The sequence below is a fragment of the Anolis sagrei genome, chromosome 7 (genome assembly GCF_037176765.1).
Source record: "Anolis sagrei isolate rAnoSag1 chromosome 7, rAnoSag1.mat, whole genome shotgun sequence".
NCBI lineage: Eukaryota > Metazoa > Chordata > Lepidosauria > Squamata > Dactyloidae > Anolis > Anolis sagrei.
The window spans coordinates 23,800,015-23,826,395 of NC_090027.1; the positions used below are offsets into that span (position 1 = coordinate 23,800,015).

Genomic DNA, 26,381 nt, shown 5'->3' on the forward strand with positions numbered 1-26,381 from the left:
TATCTCTGAGGATGCTTGCCATAGATGCAGGTGAAACATCAGGAGAGAATGCCTCTAGACCATGGCTATATAGCCCAAAAAAACCTACAACAACCCAGTGATTCCGGCCATGAAAGCCTTCGACAATACATTGAACTTCTTAACAGTTGCTTGGCTGTGACCTGAACTTCCAACTCTTGCTTCCTCTGTTTTGCTTTGTCCTGAACTAACAACTCGTACCAATAGCACTTGGGATGCTGGTCCTTATTACAGTCCTCATCTCTTTACCAACATTCCTGCCAAGCCAGAATATGGAAAAGTTAGGCTACCGCTCCTAGAATCCCAGTGCTAAAGTTAGGAGAGCTGAGCGGCCTTCCAAACCAACCTACTATAGGTGGATATCTCACCAATTATAATCCTATAGCAAATGATCTCCACTGCAACCGTTGTAGCATTAAAGGACCCCACAGCCGAGTGTCACTCAACACCGGTGCCCTCTTTACCTACATGTCTGACATTAGCATGCTGTGTTTTCATCCCCAGGGCCGACCTGAAGAAACAGCTCTTAGCAACAGCTTAGCTGCACAAAAGGTAAACACTCCACGCGTTGCTGAAGGAAGCAACAGGAAGCTACCTGAGTGCATTAGTTGTTGATTTTCCTTGCACATCTTCATTTAAGATTGCTTGGGTTTCGTGTCCCAAAGTGAAAGAGCAGAAGCATTGCAAGACAGACGACAGATGTGTGAGCACAGTCAGAGCCTTAAGGGCTAGAAACATAACCTTTATTTTAAACAGAAGGTGTCTGCTTCCGTCATTCTCAATGCTATGCTCATGACTTCTTCCTGATGCCTTTAAATACATGACAGGCTCTTGTTGTCATGACTAGCATGCAGGTTCGCTCCCCCGGTTGGGCAAAAGACCACGGTCTGCTTACCGTTGTAGGGCACTGTTTTCCTGGGCACCAGGTTCCACCAACTGCTGATCGAGAAGGCGTCTACATTCAGAACGAACGAGGCCAGGAAACACATGGCGAAGGCTGGCCCCACGGCCATGCTGACCCAACTGCACAACTTCCACCGATGCAAGGAGGGGTCTGGAGGACGACTGGCCACTCGAAGAGGAAAGTCTTCCTGTGATCGCAGGATCTCTTTGCCTCTCTCTTCGGCCTTCGGGGTCCTGACAACAATGAGAGTAAAGCGGTTAGCTCAGCTAAGGTTACGGCAGCATCAATTATGAACGAAAAGAGTCCGCATGACGTGTGTCGGGGAAGGAAGCGGGGAGGGGGGAAAGGCCCAAACTGGAACAAAAGGAGCATTGAGGGAGTTTCCATTCAGGTATCAGGATGAGCTCTAGAAAGAAGCGTGTGGCCCAAGGGCACTAAGGGTGATTCAGTCAATGAGCAACACGGGTGGAAATCAGAGTCGTCCCCCCTCCCACTTCCAATTCCCATTCACAATGGCCCAATTTTGAAATCCTACTTCCTGTATATCTATATCGAGAGGCAGATTTCTATCTCGAGTGAAGTTTCCTGGATATCATGGGACACTGGCCCGGAAAACAGAGTCACTTAAGTACCCTTGGCATATATATATACATATTTAAAAGCAACATCTAATGAACTTCTGTTGATAACATTTTCCAGAAAGCAGTCACAGTGAGGTCTGACTCAACAACTCACTCCAGGGGAGGTTTCTAAAAAGGGTTCAGATGCCACCTGTCAGGGATGCCTGAGCTCCGAGCTCCTGTACACACAGAAGGATGGACTACACGGCTGTGGGGATCTCTTCCACTTCTACGATTCCACAACTTCCCGACACCATAGAGAGCTGACAGCTATTTCATCATGCCATGTATTGTTGCTGGATACACAGCCTGAAAAACTCAAAGCAACCCCACCATACCATGGATTGAGCTCGGAAGTGGACTGTCAACTCCACTGGCTGCCGGTCCACTTCCGAGCTCAATTCAAAGTGATGGTTTTGACCTGTAAAGCTCTATACAGTTCTGGCCCAGCTTACTTGTCCAAACGCATCTGCCTCCACGTCCCACCTCGTAACTTAAGATCATCCAGGGAGACCCTGCTCTCACTCCTACCAATATTGTGAACGCAGCTGGCGGGGAGAAGAAACAGGGCCTTCTCGGCTGTAGCCCCCGCCTGTGGAACGCGCTTCCAAATGAAATACGATCGACCCCATCCCTCCTGGCAATCAGGAAGAAATTAAAATCTTGGTTTTGGGACCAGGCTTTTGGACAATAAAGATAAAGCAGCACTTTGACTGGAAATGGATTGGCAAGATGATATATATGAGGATACGGTTTTATTGTTCTATCAATGGGTTGTTGACTGAGCGTTGTTTTAATGACTGTTATGATAATTGGTCATAATTAATTGCTATTGTTTTAACTCTATGTATTTATAGTTTTATACTGTGTTATTGATTTGTGGCATCAAATTGCTGCCTTTGTTAGCTGCTCTGAGCCCCCCCCCCCCCAGGGGGGGGAGTTTGAGAAGGGCGGAGTAAAAATGCTGTATTATTATTATTATTATTATTATTATTATTATTATTTACTTTATTTATATACTGCTTTTCTCAGCCCTCAGGCGACTCAAAGTGGTGAACAACATCAATACAAACATTACGAGACAAGTATAGGGCAATTAAAAACAATTGTAACATAAATCATTAAACATCAGAACAACAATCTTTAGTGCCTCAACAGTAAAATCAGAATCCAGTCTCATTATCCATTATTCCATTCCTACGTTCAATTACACTGTTTAATCAAATGCTTGTTCAAACAGCCAGGTCTTCACTTTCCTCTGAAACACCAGCAGGGAGGGGGCCGATCTGATATCTGCAGGCAGGGCGTTCCACAGCCAAGGGGCCACCACTGAGAAGGCCCTGTCTCTCGTCCCCGCCTGTGATGCAGGCGGGACAGAGAGCAGGGCCTCCCCATATTATCTTAGTGTCCTAGTCGGTTCATAGGAGGAGATGCGTTCGAAGTAGGGCCAGAACCGTTATTATTATTATTTTCATAACCATGTTGCAAATGGGCAAGCTTTACGGCTGAATGGCTCAAGTCAATCTTCAAAGAGATGGGAGAGAGATTTCACTACCTATAAACCATATTGGTCTAATTTGTTTAATTTGAGTTTTCGTTTCATGCCATCCATTCGGATGGCATGAAACGAAAGTCCCATTTTTGTACGGAAGAAGGGGTGAAATGAAAGGGAAAGTTGCACGGTTACCGTTGCTTCGTTTGGTTTTTCGGGCCATGTGGCTTCGCTCATGCAGCCTTCCGCATGCCTCAGAGGAGGTGGTGTTTGGGCCAATCAGAGCCCAAGAAAACAGTGGCATCGCCAGGTTATATATAGGGAGACCGCCCTGTACAGAGGCATGGTTTTATTTATATATTTATTCATTCACAGCATTTATATTCTGCCCTTCTCACCCTAAGGGGACTCAGAGTGCATCACGGGAGCTCCAGCTTCTCATGCGGGGATACGAGAGAAGCTATGATGGTAAAACATCAGGGCAATGTTTCTTGGGTAATGTCCTTGCAGACAGCCAATTCTCTCACACCAGAAGCGACTTGCAGTTCCTCAAGTCGCTCCTGACACACACAAAAAGAACACAAACACAGCAAACATTCAATGCCGTTAAACAGACAGGACAGACAACAGATAGAGATATTATGTTGCCATTTTTTGAAAAACACTGCTCTGTGACAAAGAGCCTTGATCACAGACTTCCTTCTCCTTTCTTTGATTGCCGGCATTCTTTCTGTTATTTCTTATATGGTGCTATAAAATACCTCCCCATTGAAGTGGTGCCTAATTTCTCTACTCACAGCTCACCGCTGTTTTTGAACTGCTTAGGTGAACATTTAAGCCAGCCCAGGTTGGAGTGGATTTCCAACTAATTGTGTGTAGCCTGTTGTCGACCTTTGCAACCCGAAAGACAGTTGCATCTGTCAAGTAGGAAAATTAGGTACCACCTTAAAGTGTGGGGAGGCTAAATTAACTGATTAATGAGGCCATAAGAAGACTCCAGCAAAGCATTCCAGCGGGGAAGCATGCGGGAAATGCGGAAGTGCTTCATCAGCGTCGCAGATGGACGATGAAAGCGACAGCTCCCCTGGCGGCCAGAAAAAGTTAAATAGCCTCTGTGTATGTCTGTATACGTTGGTATGTCAAAAATTGGCATTGAATGTTTGCCATATATGTGTACACTGTAATCCGCCCTGAATCCCCTGTGGGGTGAGAAGGGCGGAATATAAAAGCTGTAAATAAATAAATAAATAAACATTGGGTTGGGCTGAAGGTCAGGGGCTCACCCTGACCCGGGCTTTGAACTGCCAACCTTTCAATTGGTAAGTTGCATTGCTGCTGGTGATTAACCAGCTGTGCTAAAGCCCGGCTCTGATTTATGCTCAGGTCTAACAGATTTTTGGAAACTGTTGTACTGATCAGAGATAAAGAAGGTTAATATATACAAGTCATGTGCCTGTATTTAACTCTCAGAGGGGAAAGCACGATTATCTGTATCCAAGACTTTCAGAGAAATAACCAATTACTTCTGAATCCACAGGCACTATTCCTATGGATTGGGACACGGGGGAGATTGGGCAGCACTGTTTTGCAGAGCAGATTGGTTGAAACTTTCTTTGTAATTGACACTTAAAAGTTTAAATACTTTTTTTGATATTGTCCAAGGTACCCAGTAACTCCTTGCGCAATGCCCCTCTCATGAGAGAAGCTAGCAAGCACCAGATATAGCTCTGCTCCCTTCTTCAATCCACAATGCTATCAATTTGATCAAAACCATGTTGCAAGAGTTCTGTTGTGCTCATTGCCTTCCTTCGTGGACATCCAGTGCACCCGCTCCATCACCCTCTGATCCACCTGTTGCCTCCCTCATGGCCTTCCTGCATGACTACTCAAGTGGCACCTGATGCTTCACCAGCGTTAAATAGGATAGCTGGCTAATAACTGCTCCAACACCAAAAGACTGACCTTCCTGGTCTCCAGGAAGAGCAACAAAAAGCCCCTTTGAGTAAAGAGACTGACAGGATTTCAGAAAAAATCACTTGCCACTCAATTTCCTCCCCAGGGGGAGAGGGACGTATATTCCTTATGCAATTCTTCACTGAAACTCAAGTTCTAAAAGGAAATGAGGTGAACGGTGCTCTTGATAATAAAAACCAGTTTTCTACATAGCATTTTTGGACATTTTCCCCCCTGGTTTCTCATGTGGTTAGCAACAGAAGCAGAGAGAAAGCCAAGAAGAAAAGATTAACATAGCAAATCAAGACACACGCGCGTACACACAAAGAGCAGAAACATCTCCAAAGCTTCGCCAATGTGGCCCAAAGGGAGCCTTATCAAGGACTGTTAGATGTTACACAAGCCATAATGAATCATTATTTCACGCTTTCGCAATGACACTTTAGTAATTTGTTGCTTCTAATTTACCAAAAGCATTCAACGAGGTGACTGAAGATGTTTTCTTTGGTTTAGTTTTGGAGGGTGTTATTTTACATCAGCTCCACTGGCTGCTTGTCCACTTCCGAGCTCAATTCAAAGTGCTGGTTTTGACCTATAAAACTCAATACGGTTCTGGCCCGGCTTACTTGTCTGAACGCATCTGCCTCTACGTCCCACCTCGTAACCTAAGATCATCCTGGGAGACTCTGCTTTCGCTTCCACCAACATCGCAAACGCGGCTAGTGGGGATGAGGAACAGCGCCTTCTCGGCGGTGGCCCCCTGCCTGTGGAGTTTCTTGGGTTTAACCTGGCATGATGGGAGTTGTAGTTCACCCACAACCTCATGCATTTTGGACAATTACAAAATTAACTTTGTTGGTACCCATGCTAGTCGGAACGCATCTGCCTCTATGTCCCACCTCGTAACCTAAGATCATCCGGGGAGGCTCTGCTCTTGCTTCCACCAACATCGCAAACGCAGCTGGTGGGGACGAGGAACAGGGTTTTCTCGGCGGTGGCCCCCCGCCTGTGGAGTTTCATGGGTTTAACCTGACATGATGGGAGATGTAGTTCACCCATAACCTTATACATTTTGGACAATTACAAAATTAACTTTGTTGGTACCCATGCTAGTCTGAACGCATCTGCCTCTACGTCCCACCTCGTAACCTAAGATCATCTGGGGAGGCTCTGCTCTTGCTTCCACCAACATCACAAACGCAGCTGGTGGGGACGAGGAACAGGGTTTTCTCGGCGGTGGCCCCCCGCCTGTGGAGTTTCATGGGTTTAACCTGACATGATGGGAGTTGTAGTTCACCCATAACCTTATACATTTTGGACAATTACAAAATTAACTTTGTTGGTACCCATGCTAGTCTGAACGCATCTGCCTCTACGTCCCACCTCGTAACCTAAGATCATCTGGGGAGGCTCTGCTCTTGCTTCCACCAACATCGCAAGCGCAGCTGGATGGGGACGAGGGACAGGGCCTTCTCGGAGCTGGCCCCCCGCCTGTGGAACGCGCTTCCAAATGAGATACGATCGACCCCATCCCTCCTGGCTTTCAGGAAGAAAGTAAAATCGTGGTTGTGGGACCAGGCCTTTGGCCAGCAGAAAAAACAGCACTTTGGTTGAAATGGACTGGAAAGACGATTTACACGCAGCCCTCCAGTTGTTCTGGAACTGCTACTCTCAGCATTCCCCATCACTGTCTATGCTGGCCAGGCCTCATGGACACTGCAGTTCCGTATCTGGTGGATCACACCATGGCCACTCCTGTGATAAAGGAAGTGCTCTGAGAATAGCGGAACTTTACTTGACAAGACAGTCAACCACTTCCTCTTCCAATCATTCAAATACTCAGTTCCAGAAAAATCCCTTTCTGACCGCAGAGCCGGCGACCAGACTTTGAGAAAAGCTATTCCAAAAGCCACCCAAGGGTCCATTTAGCGATGCAATACTATTAAAGAGAACAACCTGTCCCTCTAGCTATGCTAAAGGCAAAGGGAAAGCCTTAAAATCTCCCCTGATCAATGTTCAGAGGTGACACCTGTCCAAAAGAGAATCTCTTCCACTCTTCAGACTCTCTTTTTGCAAAAAAATAAATAAAATAATGCAGGACATGTTGGGAGAGTGGACTTATTAACAAAAGACCCTCCTCATAAATTGTCATATGTTCCATAGTTGGTGGTTGGTGATGGTAAACCTGGCAGTTGGTGATAGAAGGGTTAATGTAAGTCTTCGTTCTAAGGGGCTGAGTAGTTTGTAAGTAACAGTTTACAGGTAAAAGCAATTAGGGGTGGAGGTGTGCAGGAGATGGGTTGCAGCTGGGTGTTACTGGATTTAAGGAGCTAACCTTGAGTCTGATCTTTGGGAGAAAAGTATCTGTTGTATTTTGGTGGTGGGTGTTGCTGGTTTTTCCCCCAGGTCTGTTGGATTTTTCAGTATCCTGACCTGTCTCCTGTAATCTTGGAATCCTTGAACCTTTGGACTGGCATTTGACTACAGTATAGACACTTGATCCCTGGACTTTGTTTATTGAACTCTTGGCATTTGACCACTGGACTGGACCCTTTTGACTACGGGAGTTGTTTTTGCTATCATTTTATTTTGTGGTTGGGTGCTATCGTTATGTCTTGGTCTATTAAAACAGCCAGCAAGTAAGTACTGTTTTAATTAAACTGTTTGATAAAACTGGGAGTTTGGTTCATCTCTACCTAAATAAGGTAGAGCCCTGGCAACATGACATAAATGCACAGCAGAGTAACTTATCAGCAGCAGCTTGACCCAGCATTAGTAGCCACAAGTGATAAAAAAAGAAACACACACAGAGCAATGTTATCTCTTCCTTAGGAGGTTTTTCTTTATAGAAAAATAATTTGGTTGCACTATTTACAAGAAGAAGGTTTTCATAACACAAACAGACTTATTTACACTTCCTTCTTTGCTTCCATGCCGGGCTTATTTCTCATGCAAATAAACAGTTTCGCTCTGACAGAGCCTCTTTTCACTCCAAAGTTAGGCCCGTCGCAAACTAGGTTTCTGCTGGAGAAATCCTTGCTAGCAAGTCCCTGACGTCATGAGCCTGCGCCTCTCTCCCCGCCCCTTTCTCCGCCCCTTTCTCTTTGCGAGCGTGGTTTTTCCTTTGCTAGGGCAGCATTGCCCGCATTTTCTCTCAGTTGAATTCTGCCAACTGAGAGAAAATGCGGGCAATGCTGCCCTAGCAAAGGAAAAACCACGCTCGCAAAGAGAAAGGGGCAGAGAAAGGGGCGGGGAGAGAGGCGGAGTCTCGTGACGTCAGGGACATGCTAGCAAGGTTTTCTCTCGCAGGAACAGAGTTTGCGACGGCTCTTACACAGGAGCTTCACACTGTAGCTTTTAACACACAGCAGCCTTCACACTGGAGCTTTACACACAATGGCCTTCAACCTGGGGCTCCCTCTCAACAAAGCTTCTCACACCAGTCCTACTAACCTGCTGAGGCCTAATAACACACCTGCTGAGGCCTACTAACACTGAGGGCCCTCTCAGATTGATGCCTCTCTCACACTGAGGCCCTTCTTCCACAAAGACTTCTCACAGACTTTGAGGGCTACCTCAGACTGAGACCTGTCATACTGAGGCCTCTTTCACTGAGGTCTGCTAACACTGAGGGCCCTCTCAGATTGATGCATCTCTCACACTGAGGCCCTTCTTTTTCCACAAAGACTCTCACAGACTGAGACCTATCATACTGAGGCCTCTCTCACTGAGGTCTGCTAACACTGAGTGCTCCCTCAGACCGAGGACTGCTAAGCTACAGGCACACCTACTGCAGCTTTAGCTAAGTCATTGTATCCATTTGACCCTTTCAGTGCTTGACTCACATTTTTGTAATTAAAAATACCTAGTTAATCTATATCTATCTATCTATATAATAAAAGTGAATGTTTGTATGTATGTATGTATGTATGCGGAGGGCGGAAGGGCAGAAGTGTATGTGGCAGCTTTCTGATTGGCTCTCACTTTCACAGGCCACAGAGACTTGCACGAGCGACAGACCTGGACCAAACTTAGCACACATAACCCCATGATGCATTTTACGTCCTGGTGCGGTTGACAGACAACGGATGATGGGATTTGTAGTACTTTCAAACCCTTCAGTTCCCACAGACCACTGTGGTCCCCAACAAAGACCGATAAAGACCAAACTTGGCGCACAGAGCCCCCATCTGGACCAAACTTGGCACACAGACCCAACATGACAAACTGTAAATACTGGCAAGGTTTGGGGGTGACTGCCCTTGGCATATGGGAGTTGTAGTTCTCCCTTATCCAGAGAGGATACTCCCAAACACCCCAAAACAAACAACAACAACAATCTATATAAATAAAAATGTAATGTTCGTTTGTGGGATTAACAGAACTCAAAAACTACTGGGCGAACTGACACTAAATTTGGACACGACACCTAACAACCCAATGTATGTCCTTCACTCAAAAAAACTGATTTTGTCATTTTGGAGTTGTAGTTGCTGGGATTTATAGTTCATCTACAATCAAAGAGCATTCTGAACCCCAACAACGATGGAATTGAACCAAACTTGGCACACAGTTCTCCCATGACCAACAGAAAATACTGGAAGGGTTTGATGGGCAGTGTCCTTTGGTTTTGATGTTGTAGTTCACCTACATCCAGAGATCACTGTGGACTCAAACAATGATGGATCTGGACCAAACTCTATACGAATATTCAATGTGCCCAAATGTGAACACTGGTGGATTTTGGGGAAATAAACCTTGACATTTTGGAGTTGTAGTTGCTGGGATTTATAGTTCACCTACAATCAAAGAGCATTCTGAACCCCACCAACAAGAGAATTGGGCCAAACCTCCCACACAGAACCCCCATGACCACCAGAGTGGGCCACAGCAACGCGTAACAGGGGACGGCTAGCAATAATAATAATGTAAAAAAACTTTGTTTATACCCCTCCACCATCTCCCCAAGGCGGGAGCCCCCGGTGGCTCAGTGGGTTAAACCCCTGTGCCAGTAGGACTGAAGACCAACAGGTTGCAGGTTCGAATCTGGGAGAAGTGGATGAGCGCCCTCTGTCACAGAATCTGCCTCCCACAAGGATGATAGAAACCTCAAAATCTGGGCGTCCCCTTGGCAACGTCCTTGCAGACGGCCAATTCTCTCACACCAGAAGCGACTTGAAGTTTCTCAAGTCACTCCTGACATGAAAAATAAATCTCCCCAAGGGACTCGGAGTGGCTTACATGAGGCCAAGCCCAACAACACATCAAAAACAACAAGCAATAATAAACAACCAGCAATAAACAAAATAAACAATACAATTAGTATAACTCACAGATAGACAATAACAACAGAAATTTAGAAACCTATGGCAGGGCCAGATGTAATAGTTAAAACTTTAAAAATAAATGCTGGACATGAACAAAGGATGTATCTAGGAGGAGGGTTTTAAACCAAAAGTTTAATGCCTTTTTCAAATATCTCGGGCAACACCGGGTACCCAAGCTAGTTCTTAATATTTCTGACCAGCTGCTCCTGATATATTGCCTGCAATATGGAGATTCAGTGTCCTTGGCATAAAAGACCAATCCACCAGCAGCGTCCTATGTGCCAGATTTAATCTGGTTCAGCTTTCTAGGTATCTGGAAATACAAAATGTGAACCTCACAGAAAATCCCTTTTGGAGAATTATGTTTCCCAAGCTGTCACTATCCTGATAGCCTGAAATGGTTGCACGCACAGCCCTTAGGCCCATCCACATCCACATCTAGAAAACACTGCACAAGAAGAGTGAGGCTCTTTTTCTTCCTCTGCTTCTGCTATTACGAAGAGATGCTAACGTTTCTGATCGAAAAAGGAATTGAGAAACTTGGCTGTGAATCAGCAAGACAGGTAACACAGACCTATTTCATTCCGGGACTTTATAAATCCAGGAAGATTGCCTCGGTCAAGACAACTAATTTCTGTTCTCTGCAGGACAATCCCAGGCTGAGATTTCACCATCTTCTGAGAAAACAGGTTTCATTTCCCCTGCCAATGACAAGAGCGGCACTTCATTTCAAATGGGAAAAGGATTCGGGAACAAGTCTTGCCGGCAGGGTTTACAGTGTCAAATGCCAAGGCTCCAATTCAATGGCACAAACACAGCGAGGAAGTCGCACAGCCTCAATGACCCAAAGGATAAACGGAGAACCGGTTCTGGGATGTATTAAATCCCAGCTGCATCAGAAAAGCCACATAAAGGAACGCCAGAGAGATCTTTAGAGAAGCATCAAAGTTGTCTAACTGGAAGAAAGCAAGGAGGCCTATCTCATTCCTTCCACATTTCTGTAGATCAGTGTTTCTCAGCCTGGGGATTGGGACCCCCCGGGGGGGGGGGTCACGGGCGGTTTCAGAGGGATCGCCAAAGACAATCAGGAAACATATATTTCTGATGGTCTCATGAACCCTTTTGGAAGAGAAGGCTGAAGATCTTTCCATCTGTCCTTCTCTTCCTTTTTGGAAACAGAGGGCGAATCCTGCAAATCTCTTAGGAAGACAGGCAGACAAATGTCAGCATACTGAAAGAAGCAAAGACCACTAGCATTGAAGGGATGCTCCTACACCATCAACTCTACTGGAGTGGCCATGTTGTCCACATTCCTGACCACCGTTTCCCAAAGCAGTTACTATACTCTCAACTCAAAAAATGGAAAACAGAATGTTGGTGGACGGGAAAAGAGATTGAAAGATGGGCTTGAAGCTACCCTTTAAAACTGTGGCAGAGACACTGAAAGAAAACTGGGAAGCCCAGGCCCTGAGTGCTCTAACTGGAGGCCAGCTGTGACCAGCAGTGCTATGGAATTCGAAGAGGTATGAATGGAGGGTGAAAGGGAGAAATGTACCAACTGGAAGGTGCATCAAGCCAACCCTGACTGGGACTGCCTTCCACCTGGAAACCAATGTCCTCACTGTGGATGAACATATGGGTCAAAGATAGGGCTCCACAGTCACATATGTACCCACTGTAAGACACTACACTTGGAAGGCCATCATACTTGGACAACAACTACTGCAACGCTCTCTACGTGGGGTTGCCTCTGAAGACTGCCCAGAAGCTACAACTAGTACAACGAGCGGCAGCCAGATTACTAACGGGAGCGGGGTACAGGGAGCATACTACTCCTCTGTTGCGCCAGCTCCACTGGCTGCCAATCAGCTTCTGAGCACAATTCAAAGGGCTGGTGTTGACCTATAAATTCCTAAACGGCTCTGTCCGAACATATTCTCCCCTATGAACCATCAAGGTTGTTAAGATCTTCTGGAGGGGCCCTGCTCTCGGTCCCACCGCCTTCGCAATCGTGTTTGGTGGGGACGAGAGACAGGGCCTTTTCAGTGGTGGCCCCTCGGCTTTGGAACTCCCTCCCGATGGAGATCAGATCTGCCTCTTCCCTCCTGACGTTTAGAAAGCAGGTAAAAACATGGCTTTGAGATACTGCATTCGCAGAATGGTGACTGAGTCAATAACTGCTGACTTTTCTGGCGGATGGCGATGAATTTGTGATTCTTTTGGACAAACTGATTTTTGCTGTAATTTGTATGAATTGTATGAAGTGTATTTTATATTGATGACCTATAATGTTTTTCTTATTGTATTGAATTTTATGTTGTTAGCCGGCCTGAGTCCCTCCCCGGAGGTGAGAAGACTGGGGTATAAAAACTCTAAACAAGCAAACAAACAAATAAATAAATAACGAGTGATCGCCTAAATAAGTAAAGTAAATATCCCTGAAGACTAGCTAAAGATTCTGAAAAGGGGAACAAACAACTTCTGCAAAATCAGACGTCGAAGTGCAGAAATCTTTGGATTCAACTGCTTTCTTAACTTTCGCTCTGGTTGATCTTCCTCCTTCCAAGAAGTCAGAAGTCACTTGGCTACTAGCCCAACCGTGCTCAAACCAGTTTGTCTTCTCTCAAAAAGCAGATTGCAGGCAAGGAAGCCACAAAACCGCCTCGCCATCTCCTCGGGGCCGGTGGCATTCAGGGCAATGCTCTGCCAAAGCGCATGGCTCCTAAACCACGCCGGAGAGCGTGCCCCGCCAGCCGCACCCTTTGGAAGAGAAAGCCAATTACCTGGCCACACTTTTTAATATCGTTGCCTCTTAATCTGCGCCGATCAAAGGCGCCCTGCCTTCTCTGTCTCCTTGTCACGCCTCCCAGCATCCCCAGCAGCCGGGCCTGTACTATCAGACCCATTTTACAGCTGAGGAGTCACGGCTAATTGCAGCTTGCCTTTGGGGACAACCGTCTCCAAACAAGCACGGAGCACTGCGTCCGAGGGCTGGCTTCTAATTAAAATTAAGGGCATTTACATACAAAGCGAGCAAAGATACAAGGCCCAGCTCCATTCATCATTTGTGCAGCAGTCACCCTGCATCCTGTGTAATTTGGGGATATGAGCGGCTCACCTTGCAGGGCTGTTGTGCAGATAAAGAGGTGAATGGATGGGAAGTTATTTCCCGGATGGGTTCCGACAACGTCACTTGCACACCTGTTACTATTCAAATTCACCATTTATATAATGATGAGTTTACAACAGCTTCTTCAATTCTGAGACACCACTGACTAGTTTTGTTGCTACTTCATAACTGTAATTTTGCTACTGTTATAAATCATAATGTAAATCTCTGATATGCAGGATGTATTTTCATTCACTGAACCAAATTTGGCACAAATGCCCCGTAAGGCCAAATTTGAATACTGATGGGTTTGGGAAAGGGATAGATTTTGTCATTTGGGAGTTGCACGGGAAAACTGCATACCAATACACACACATATACAATATAGAAAGAAATCTGAATTATATACATCACAAATAACTAGTATAGGAGGCTTGTAGAAGGTTGCTGTTTCTCACATGGAATTGAAGAAATATATGTTACTAGCTGTTCCCGCCACGCGTTGCTGTGGCCAACCTTCCCTTCCTCTTTCTCTCCTTCTTTCTTTCTCTCTTTCCTTCCCTCCCACTTTCCTGTCTTCCCTCTTTTTCTTTCCCTTCTTTTTTCTTCCTTCTCTACCTGCTTCTTTTCTCGCTTCCCTTGCTCTTTGGTTCCATCCTTCCTTGTCTCTTCCTTCCCTCTTTCACTTTTTTATTTCCTTCTCTTCTTCTTTCCCTCTTTCTCTCCCTCCTCCCTCCTTCTCTACCCTTCTTTCTTTCCTTCTTTCTCTCCCTCCTTCTCCACCCTTCTTTCTTTCCTTCTTTTTCTTCTTTCCTTTCTTCTTTTCCTCTTTCTCTACCCTTCTTTCTTTCCTTCTTTCTCTTCTTGCCTTCTTTCCCTTCTTCTTTCCCTCTTTCTCTCCTTCCCTCTTTCTCTCCCTCCTTCTCTACCCTTCTTTCTCTCCTTGCCTTCTTTCCCTTCTTCTTTCCCTCTTTCTCTCCCACCTCTCCTTTTCTACCCTTCTTTCTCTCCTTCCCTTCTTTCCCTTCTCCTTTTCCTCTCTCTCCCTCCTTCTCTCCTTCCTTCTCTACTCTTTCTTTCCGTCCTTCTCGCCTTCCTTCCTTCCCCTTTCTGTGTATGTATTTTGTGTGTGTATATGCATATATGTGTGTGTATATATGTGGTTTTAAACATACGTGGTAATGTATTGGGGGGTTGGCTTTTAAGTCCCTTCTGCTGTGTTTTTCAGTGTTTTTATGAGTGATGGTCACTTGTTGGCCTGAGAGGTGTCTTGTGTTCAAATTTGGTGTCAATTCGCCTAGTGGTTTTTGAGTTATGTTAATCCCACAAACGAACATGACATTTTTATTTATATAGATTACTGAGCTCAAACAACTGTCACACATTGCATCAGTTGTCTTCACAACAACCCTGTAAAGGAGGCCAATGTTAGCCTCACATAGATGAGATTCTGTGATTTGGGAGTCACTTTATAAAGGCCACTGAACACATTCTTTGTCAACTTCCTGGTCCATAGCTCCATCTTTTTGTCATGATGCTTCATTTCCTGGATATGCAGTCCACCATTAACAGCATGTTTTCTATTCTTTGTTGCAGTGAGTAACATACAACAGCCAAGTAATTTAGGCTATAGGGCAGGCATGGGAAAACTTGGGCCCTCCAGGTGTTTTGGACTTCAACTCCCACAATTCCTAACAGCTGATCAGCTGTTAGGAATTGTGGGAGTTGAAGTCCAAAACACCTGGAGGGCCCAAGTTTGCCCATGCCTTGTATAGGGCCTCAATCCTCTTGCTAGACCTGCCTGGAGGAAAGCATGGGGTTTCCCACATGCTGCCTCACCATTCAGTGACAACCAGTTGTGCATTTACACCATTTTGACTGCCTTGGCTAAATGTGATGGAGTCCTGAGATTTATAATTCCAGGATTCCACAGCATTGAGCCATTGTAATTAAAGTGGGTTCAAGCCACATTAATTCTACAGTGTAGATGCACCCTAGGGCCTACTCCAGGATGCCAGTTTGGGATTGTCACCATAACATTGTTGACAAGCTAGCCAAAAAAAGGCAAATATACAGTCCAGCTCACACACTCAGGTGAGCACACCTTACATGGAATTCCAAAATACTCCAGATATTCTTCCACCCCTCATGTTGTGGTGACTACCAACGATAAACTTATTTTCGTTGCTTCTTCACAACTGTATTTTTGCTACTGATAGGCAGGATGTATTTTCATTCACTGGACCAGATTTGGCATAAGTTCCTGATACGTCCAAACCTGAATACTGGTGTGGTTGGGGGGGATTGATTTTGTCATTTAGGAATTGCAGTTGCTGGGATTTATAGTTCACCTACAATCAAAGAGCATTCTGAACTCCACCAACGATGGAATGGAAGCAATCTTGGCACACAGAACTCCCATGACCAACAGAAAATACTGAAAGGGTTTGGTGGGCATTGACTTGGGTTTTGGAGTTGTAGTTCACCTACATCCAGAGAGCACTATGAACTCAAACTATGATCTGGACCAAACTTGGCATGAATATTCAATATTCCCAAATGTGAACACTGGTGGAGTTTGGGGGAAATAGGTCTTGACATTTGGGAGTTGTAGTTGCTGGTATTTATGGTTCACCTACAATCAAAACGCATTCTGAACCCCACCAACGATAGAATTGGGCCAAACTTCCCACACAGAACCCCCATGAAAATACTGTGTTTTCTGATGGTCTTTGGCAACCCCTCTGACACTCCCTCTCGACCCCCCCCCCCGGGTCCCGACCCCCAGGTTGAGAAAAGCTGCATTAACTACCTTTTAACAGAGGCAACGGTGGCACAGTGGGTTAAACCATTGAGCTGCTGAACTTGCTGATCGAAAGGTCGCAGGTTCAAATCTGCGGAGTGGCGTGAGCTCCTGCTGTTAACCCCAGCTTCTGCCAACTTAGCAGTTCGAAAACATGCAAATGTGATTAGATCAATAGGTATTGCTTCTGCAGGAAGGTAACGGTGCTCCATGCACATGACCTACAGACAATGCTGGCTCTTCGGCTTGGAGCCCCCGGTGGCGCATTGGGTTAAACCCCTGTGCCGGCAGGACTGAAGACCGACAGGTCACAGGTTCAAATCCGGGGAGAGGCAAATGAGCTCCCTCTATCAGTTCCAGCTCCTCATGCGGGGACATGAGAGAAGCCTCCCACAAGGATGATAAAACATCAAATCATCTGGGTGTCCCCTGGGCAATATCCTTGCAGACGGCCAATTCTCTCACACCAGAAACGACTTGCAGTTTCTCAGGTCACTCCTGACATGACAAAAGAAAGGCTTGGAAATGGAGATGAGCACCAACCCCCAGAGTTGGACATGACTGGACTTAATGTCAGGGGAAAACCTTAACTTTTTTATCAGAGGCAAATATCTCACTCTGCCTAATGGCAGGGCCAGGTGTGCTCCTCCCACTCTTTTCTATACTTGGCTCTGTTTTTGCAACCATCTAAACTACAATAACGGCCTTTGCAGCACTTTGTGTTGCCAACAAAATTGCAAATGGGACTCCACAATCCTGACAGTGGGCCAGCAAAACAAGACTCGAGGTGAAGGCAGGCAGCACACTGCACGGGCCAAGGCAAGCATGAAATACATCTATTAATGCAAGGTGTGTATACAATAATCAAAGCAGAAGGAGGAGAACTTGTCCTTTATTAGTTTGGCAACTGGTCCAAAAGTAAAAAAAGAGAGACAGGTTAGGCCTTTCTCGCTTCATCGAATGACAACCCTAAGCATTTTGCAGAGTAATCAAAACAAGGAAAAGTCCCCCGTTCCAAAGAGCACCCAAATGAAAACCAGGTTTCCACCCAATTTTGCTACTCAGCTCCTTCTGTGTGCAGTGAGAAGAAAGGGCGAAAGAATAAATGTAAACATCCTGCATGGATTGCTATAATCTTTCCTTTAAAAACCTGTGCACGCTCTTAGATCCAGGCAGAGAGCCACAGCTGTCCGCACTAGAGTCCTCTGCCAGAAGTGAAAGGGATCTATCCTTTCATCCAAGGATCCCTGCCAGACTCCAAAAGCAACCCCCCAAATGCACCAACTCCCTTTTCCTTGTGGTTTTCCTGTGCTTTAACCACTTCCTGCCTCCCGAATGAGTAGCATTGAGTCAGATTCAAAAGGAACCGGACAGAGAGAGGGAGGGGAGGGGTGTGTGTGTGTCCTAAATACAATCATATTTCCTCCCCGGCGCTTTCCTTTTCCAGCTGAGTTGGAAGCACAGCCACACCTTTCTTGACCCCAAACATCAATAGGAGGATTTGGTATTTGGCCCTTGGCTCCAGTTGTTTCCATACAAACATCCTAAAAGGAGTTGAGGAGCAGTGAAAAAAAAAAGGGGGGGGAGCGAAAGAAAGGAAGGGAGAGAAGGGAGAGAGTGGGAGAGAATGAGCAAGCAGAAGAAGAAGAAAAGGAAAGAAGAAATAAAAAAGGGGAGGAAGGAAGGAAGAATGAGCAAGCAACAAAGGAAGGAAAGGAAAGAAGGAATCAAAGAGGGAGGGAGGGAGGGAGGGAGGGAGGAAAAAGGAGGGAGGGAGAATGAGCAAGCAACTAAGGATGAAAGGCAAAGGAAAGAAGGAATGAAAAAGGAAGAAGGGAAGGAAGGAAGAGAGAATGAGCAAGCAACAAAGGAAGAAAAAGAAAGGAAAGAAGGAATAAAAGAGGGAGGGAGGGAGAAAGGAAGGAAAAAGGAGGGAGGGAGAATGAGCAAGCAAGAAAGGATGAAAGGCAAAGGAAAGAAGGAAGGAAAGAGGAAGGAAGGAAGGAAGGAAGGAAGGAAGGAAGGAAGGAAGGAGAAAGAAGGGAGAGAGAATGAGCAAGCAACAAAGGAAGAAAAGGAAAGGAAAGAAGAAATAAAAGAGGAAGGGAGGGAGGAAGAAAGGAAGGAAAAAGGAGGGAGGGAGAATGAGCAAGCAACAAAGGATGAAAGGCAAGGAGAAGAAGGAATAAAAGAGAAAGGAAGGAAGGAAGGAAGGAAGAAAGGAAGGAGAATGGAGGGAGGGGTAATGATCAAGAAAAGGAAAGAAGGAATAAAAGAGGGAGGGAGGGAGGAAGAAGGAAAAAGGAAGGAAGGAGGAGAAAGGAGAGGGAGCGAATGAGCAAGCAACAAAAAAGGAAAGGAAAGGAAAGAAAGGCTAAAAGAAGAAGGAAGGAAGGAGGGAAGGAAGGAAGGAGAAAGGAGGGAGAAGGAATGAGCAAGCAACAAAGGAAGGAAAGGAAAGAAGGAATAAAAGAGGAAGGAAAAAAAGAGGAAAGAAGGAAGGAGGAAGGGGAGACAGAATGAGCAAGCAACATAGGAAGAAAAAGGAAAAGGAAAAAAGGAAAGAAAAGAAAAGAAGGAGCAAAAGAGGAAGGAAGCGAGGGAGGGAGGATGCAACCCCTTTTTGAGAGTACCAAATGACAGCCCTCCAAATAAAGGTTGACTACAACTTCCATCAGCTTTAAGAAATGGCACAGAATGATGAGAACTGCCATCCAACAGCATTTGGAAGCTTGGGTAAATTGCCATAGGCTGCATAAAGCTCTGAAACCCCATATTTAGGGCTCCCCAAAACCTTGCAGTAGTAAGGCAGAAACCACTTGAAAGTTGGGGGATTCCTGGAATAGCCGTCTAAAAGACTGGATTTTCCCAAGTGCATGAGGCATGCCAAGAAATCCCAGGTGTGGTAAACATTATTCCAGGGGAGGAAACAGGCAAAGGCTCCTCCGAGGAGTTCTGGCCAAATAAAACCCTCTGAACTCCACGGGGTCACCAGGAGTCAAGAGGTGATGTGGATAAACGACAATCCCAGCCCAAAGGCAGCTAAAACAACAACCCTGGCGCCAAATTCTGCCACAGGCCATTATCACGTTTCCAACTTCTATTTCCAAAGGTTTCAGAAAAAGCAAGGCAGTGAGTGGGTCAGGGAGCACCACACCCCTCTGGCGTCACAGTCTCCAAATAGGATGCGCAACTGGACTTTTTTAAACTCCAAGAAAGGACATTATCCCACTCCAGTTGGAGAAAACCATGGAAAATGACACACCGCATCCAAAAATAACAACGACAAAGTCGTACAGAGTCTAGTCACAATGTTGCTTTAACTATACAAAGAAAAAGGGAACTCAGTGGGAATGGATTGTTATTTTTCATGGACAATCAATGAAACCCACATTTTGATGCGCACAATTTTTGATTTTTGCACATGTCATTGTTTGAGGATTTGATTAAAAATCTTCACCCTAGAAATCTCACATTTGCAACATTTTGCTGTTTTCTATAAGGAACCCCATTGTCCTATGCTATTGTGTATGATGGGACTTGCTCACCCACAGGTTTTGGTATCTTGAGGCCCCTCTGTACACAAACTACACAAAAGTACCAGCATACAAGAGGAACAACATAGGGAGGAAAAGACAAACGACTTCCAACTTCCCTGTGAATGGTTATAAATTATCCAATTGTTCCTCTAAATATAAATGAACTTCTCCCTATTCACTGAGTCCTACTATTCTTCAAACCTTAATGCTGATAATGAAAAGGGCCATCATCATCTGTTACTCCTAGGAACTAATATAACAGCAATTCTTCCTCTAATATTTGGAGTAATGCAGAACTATCAACATTACTCCACACATCAAGGAGCCCTCGGTGGTGCAGGGGGTTAAACCGCTGAGCTGCTGAACTTGCTGACCGAAAAGTCAGCGGTTCGAATCCAGGGAGCAGGGTGAGCTCAACCAACGATGGAACTGAACCATGCTTGGCACACAGAACAGAACAGAAAATACTGGAAGGGTTTGGTGGGCATTGACCTTGAGTTTTGGAGTTGTAGTTCACCAACATCCAGAGAGCACTGTGGGCTCAAACAGTGATGGATCTGGACTGAACTTGGCACGAATATTCAATGTGCCCCAATGGGAACACTGGTGGATTTTGAGGAAAATAGACCTTGACATTTGGGAGTTGTAGTTGCTGGGATTTATAGTTCATCTACAATCAAAGAGCATTCTGAACCTCACCAATAATAGAATTGGGCCAAACTTCCCATGCAGAACCCGCATGCCTTGAAGGGACTTGCTGGCATGAGCCTCCCTTCCGCCTCGCACACTCTCCCTTGCACTGCCATGCACTGCCCACGCTTGTTCTCCCTACCCCACTTATTTATTTATTATTTTATTTATTTAGAACTTTTATATACCGGTCTTCTCACCTCTAGAGAGGGACTCAGGCCGGTTTACAACATGATTCAAAACAGTAGTTTAAAACATCACACCGTAAAACACATTAATACATAAAATACATTAAAAACAATCATATAATTACATAAAGCCAAGTCGTCCAAAGGATATCACAATTCATTACCATCCGTCTGTGTGGCCAGAAGTTCTTGACTCACTCATCAAATGCTAAATTCCAGAGCCAAGTTTTCACCAATTTTCTAAAAGTCAGGAGGGAAGGGGCGGTTCTAATCTCCAGTGGGAGAGAGTCCCAGAGCCAAGGGGCCACCACCGAGAGGGCCCTGTCCCTCATCCCCACCAGGCGCACCTGCGAGGATGGTGGGACCAAGAGCAGGGCCCCTCTGGAAGATCTTAACAACCTTGATGGTTCATAGGGGAGAATCCGTAAATAGGGCCGGAGTCGTTTAGGGATTTATAGGTCAACACCAGCACTTTGAATTGTGCTCGGAAGCTAATTGGCAGCCAGTGGAGCTGGCACAACAGAGGAGTAGTATGTTAGTAATCTGGCTGCCGCTTGTTGGACTAATTGAATCTTCCGGGCAGTCTTCAGAGGCAACCCCACGTAGAGAGCTTTGCAGTAGTCTATATGGGAGAGGAAGGAAGGACAGGTGAAAGGGATGGACGTGTAGAAGGACAGGAAGGAAGGAAGGAAGGAGAAAAATGGAGGTGAGAAAGGGAGGGAGGAAAGGAAGGAGGCAGGAAAGAGAGAAGGATAGGATGGTGAAAGAGAGGAGGGCCTGAGGAAAGAGCCCATGGGGCTGCATCCAGCCCCCAAGCGTGGGTTTGCCCATTCCTGCACTAGATGCTCACCTCACTCGACTCTTGAACAAACAGCATTTTCCAATTCATATCAACATGACATGGCACTGAAATGTAGCATATCTACAAGAAACCCACACTCCTTTTCCCCATTGCAGTCCTCTCCATCTATTGTACGAAAGTGGACGATTTTGAGGTATTTTGGATTTCAGAATTCCAGATCAGGGAATGCCCAATGTATGCAACTCTCTATTCTGCCTCTTCCTCTTGCTTTCATTTTCTAAGTCATAAATATTGGAATCTCTTCTCATAACTGAGTTATTCCAGTCCGCTGGTTCTAAATGCGCATTTACCAATAAATTTATATCCAGGCATTACACTCCTAGCAGCTTTATTTCTGATTTCCCTCTGTTTGAGGAAGGCTCTGGCTGGGACATGTTACTCAATTTGCAGGCAGTTTGACACAAGAGCGGGTTTTCCACCATTTTCTCAGAAGATGGGTCGGTCCTCGGGGCCCACTTCCAACCCATAATTCAAGGAGGTGCATCTTTCACCGTTGCGGAGCTGGAGCAATGGGCTTTCTGTGCAAAGGCCCCCCAGACCGAAAGCACCGCAAGATCCCCAGCTGCCAGTCGGGCGCAATCAACTGGAGCGCAAACAATGTGCAAACCGTCGACGGAACACCCCATCAGCATTCACGGGAGCACGTCTCGGAGACGGGAGATGCGCGTGCAAGCGGCACGGAGGAGGAAGAGCGTTTTTTAGACCCTGGCAAATGCAAGGCTGGTGGGAAGAGCAGCTGCAATTGTTTTCCATTAAGGGAAACAGGAAGCGCACTCCTCTCCCAAGGTCCCCGGAGGAGGAGGCTGAGTTCATGGCAAAACGATGAATATAAATGGATTTCCGGAATGAGGAGAAGAGGCCAGGACAGAGGAAACCGCAGGGCCGTTCCCCAGGAAGCCCACCCGGACAAGCTTCAGCGAGGTTGCCCAAAAGGAGAGGCCAGGCCTTCCCATCTTCCTTTTCCCCATCAAAGGAAAAGCACTTAAGGGAAGCGGGATGTTACAACCTAACACAGGGGTGATCAACTAGCCAGGATGCAGAAAGAACAAAAGGAATTTCAGCAAGGAGAAATGGACTCATAGGAGGAAGAAGTGAAACACAGAGATACAGGATGGGTGACACCTGACTTCAAAACATGTCAAAGGGATATAGGAGTCTTAGTGGGCTTAGTGATTTTGTCATTTGGGAGTTGTAGTTGCTGAGATTTATAGTTCACCTACAATCAAAGAGCATTCTGAACTCCACCAATGATGGAAGTGAACCAAACATGGCACACAGGACTCCCATGGCCAACAGAAAACCCTAGAAGGGTTTGGTGAGCATTGACCTTGAGTTTGGGAGTTGTAGTTCACCTACATCCAGAGAGCACTGACAATGATGGATCTGGACCAGACTTGGCACGAATATTCCATATGAATATGAACACAGATGGAGTTTGGCGGAAAGGGACCCCTAAAGAAGGACAATTATATGTTGCAGAGTAGGCAAACCAGACAATCTCCACATCAACACTGCAAAGAAACAGCAAGAAATACTGTTTACCCACAAGCATAAAGACATTACATAGATTAGAAACCAACCCTTTCTCAATACTTTATTTTCCAGATCACCAGACTGGGTTACAGCAACGTGTGGCAGGGGGTGGCTAGTAGGTACTATATTTATGACCCCGTTCCTTTACGAGTTTCTCCCCCACAAACAATCTGTTCCATCCCCATTTCATCCTGATTTTAGTATTTTTAGTATCTTAGTTTTTATCTTGCACATGCGGCCCGCTCATAGTTATGTTATGTTACTGTGTATGATTTTGCTTTATCGTCTTTGTACTCATATGTTGTATGTATTTTACTGTGTTGTTATTGTGTTTTGGTTTTACCTTATTGTAATATGCTGTTGGGTTTGGTCTCATGTAAGCCGCCCCGAGTCCCCATTGTGGAGATGGTGGCGGGGTATTAAATAAAGATTATTATTATTATTATTATTATTATTATTGCTTCGGCGGGAAAGCCATAAGACGCTCCATGCAGTCATGACCTCACATGACCAGGATGTGTCTATGTACAACACCTGGAAATAGAGCACTACTCAAGAGTCAGAGTTGAGCACTGGGTTTAGCTTGAAGAAGTGAAGATTGAGAGTGGGCATGATGGCCATGTTTACATATCTGAAAGGGTGTCTCATTGAGGATGAAGGAGCCAGCTTGTTTTCTGGCTGCTCTGGAGAAGGGAACCCAACGGAGCCATGGATTCAAAATGCAGGAAAAGAGATTCCACCAAAATTAGAACAAACTCCCTTATGCTAAGAGTTACATGACTATAACATCTACTGCCTGGGAGTTCAATGGAGTCTCCTTCTCTAAAAGGTTTCTTAAACAGAGGCAGGATGACTATTATTTATTTATTTATTTATTTATTACTTGCACTTATTTACCGCCACTCTCAGCCCAGGGGGCGACTCGTGGCGGTGAACAACAACATAGAAAAGACAATTTACAGTAATCAGAACAATACATAACATACTACTGCTACTTGACATATACTTATACTAAAAATCCGCTTCGTCGTATCCTGGGTCATAGTCAGTCTCATAGTCGTGATCCATTCCGGTTATCAATGCCAAGATATAGCACTCAGTTGAAGGCCAACTCGAAGAGCCATGTTTTCAGGCTCTTACGAAAGGTCATAAGGGAGGGCGCCTGTCTAACTTCAGTAGGGAGGGCGTTCCACAGCCGGGGGGCCACCACCGAGAAGGCCCGCTCTCTCGTCACCGCCAGGCGTGCCTGTGAGGCAGACGGGATCGAGAGAAGGGCCTCCCCGGATGATCTCAAGGTCCTCGTGGGCTCGTAGGCCAAGATGCGGTCTGCAAGGTATTTTGGGCCGGAACCGTTTAGGGCTTTGTAGGATAATACCAGCACCTTAAATTGGGCCCGGTAGCAAATCGGCAGCCAGTGGAGCTGGGACAGCAGGGGCGTTGTGTGCTCCCTACGCCCTGCTCCTGTTAACAACATGGCTGCCGCGCGCTGGACTAGCTGGAGCTTCTGTTGAGAGTGCCTTGGTGGTGTGTTCTCACAAGACGAAAGGGATATGGATGGTTCTTGTGGTCTCTTCCAATTCTATGCTTCGATATTACGAACCCCTTGGAAGAATCAGAAACCAGTATTGGCCAAGGCGAAGAATGAAGCAATGCAATCAGTACCCTGAGCATGTGCAGACTGTCCTTCCACCAACCTGGGGCAAAACAGGAATGCTTCCAGGTCCAAACAAGTTGTCTTTCGTAGATGAAGGCCTCTGCCTTCGCTTGATATGTTTTCCAGAGACCTCCCTCTCAACACTCCAGGATATGGATAGCTTTGGAAACCTTATGTTGCTGCTAATTTATGCAAACTTATAAATAGCTCATTCCCTAGTATTCACAGCTGTCTGAAAATGAGGCTTTGGTTGTAAAAAAAAAAACAAGCAAACAAACACAAGAACTGACATAAAAAAGCAGAATTCAGGACAAAGACGTGGTATGCAGTGGGGCCATAATAGCACAGTGGGTTAAACCACTAGCTGTAGAAAATCTTGCCAACCAGAAGGTTGGCAGTTCAAAGCCGTGGGTTGGGGTAAGCTCCTGCCGTCAGCCCTAGCTTCTGCCTATCTAGTAGTTCAAAAACAGTAATGTTAGGTAAAAGACACCCATGCAGACATGGCCGCAATTTGATCAGGAAGTTATCCACGGACAACAGGCTCCTCAGCATGGAAAATGGAACAAGAGCACCTCCCCTTGGCTGGAGTTGAGCACAGCCTCCAGATGCCAGAGATGGAAAAAGGTGGAAGCCTTTGCCTTTGTCTATGTACCGCCTGTCTTTGTTGTTATTTGTATAATGGCACTGAATATTTGCCATATGTGTATTCTGTAATCTGCTCTGGGAGATAGAGATAGATCACAAAAACAGAAGAACTGCCTGCCTCAGGGGAGCATGCTCGCTCCATCAATGTATAACATTTACACAAAGGATCAGCCACTGCCAGAAGGAACAGAGAGTTTCATCTATGCTGATGATTGTGTCATCACTGCCCAAGCAGGGAGATTTGAAATGGTTAAACAGAACCTCTCCTAAGCTTTAGGTGCTCTTACTGCTGATTCCTAATCTATCTAAAATGCAGACATGTGCTTTTTATCTTAAGAAAGGACAAGCACCTCAAACTCTGAGGATTACCTGGGGAAGAATCCCACTGGAGCATTGTAGCACAATAAAACACTTGGGAGTTACCCTGGACTGTGCTCTGACCTACAAGAAGCACTGCCTGAATGTCAAGCAAAAAGTGGGTGCTAGAAACAATATCACACGAAAGCTGACTGGCACAACCTGGGCATCACAACCAGACACAGTGAAGACATCTGCCCTTGCACTTTGCTACTCTGCTGCTGAGTATGCACGTCCAGTGTGGAACACATCTCACCACACTAAAACAGTGGATGTGGCTCTTAATGAGACATGCCACATTATCATGGGATGTCTGCGCCCTACACCACTGGAGAAATTACACTGTCTAGCCGGTATTACACCACCTGACATCCGCCGGGAAGTAGCAGCCAGTAGTGAAAGGACCAAGGCAGTGACATCTCCAGCTCATCCCTTGTTTGGATATCAGTCAGCACATCAACGACTTAAATCAAGAAATAGTTTTCTAAGATCTACAGAGACACTCGCTGGAACACCTCAGCAAGCGAGAGTCCAAAAGTGGCAGGCTCAAACCCAGAACCTCAATCAATGGCTGATACCAAATGAGAGACTTTCCTCTGGGCACACAGAAAATTGGACGACTCGGAAGGCGCTGAACAGACTGCGCTCTGGCACCACGAGATGCAGAGTCAACCTTTAGAAATGGGG

The 26,381-nt window shown here is 45.7% G+C and overlaps 1 protein-coding gene across 2 annotated transcripts in view; it reads right to left on the bottom strand.

Moving 5' to 3' along the window:
- Window positions 1–26,381, bottom strand: part of SEMA4C (semaphorin 4C) — a 112,701-nt gene that overhangs the window by 66,989 nt on the left and 19,331 nt on the right. For both annotated transcript variants that reach the window (XM_060786995.2, XM_060786996.2), the window contains exon 2: window positions 914–1,155. In XM_060786995.2, the coding sequence (XP_060642978.2) occupies window positions 914–1,031 (118 nt within the window). In that variant the 5' untranslated portion in view covers window positions 1,032–1,155. The remainder of the gene's footprint in view (window positions 1–913; window positions 1,156–26,381) is intronic.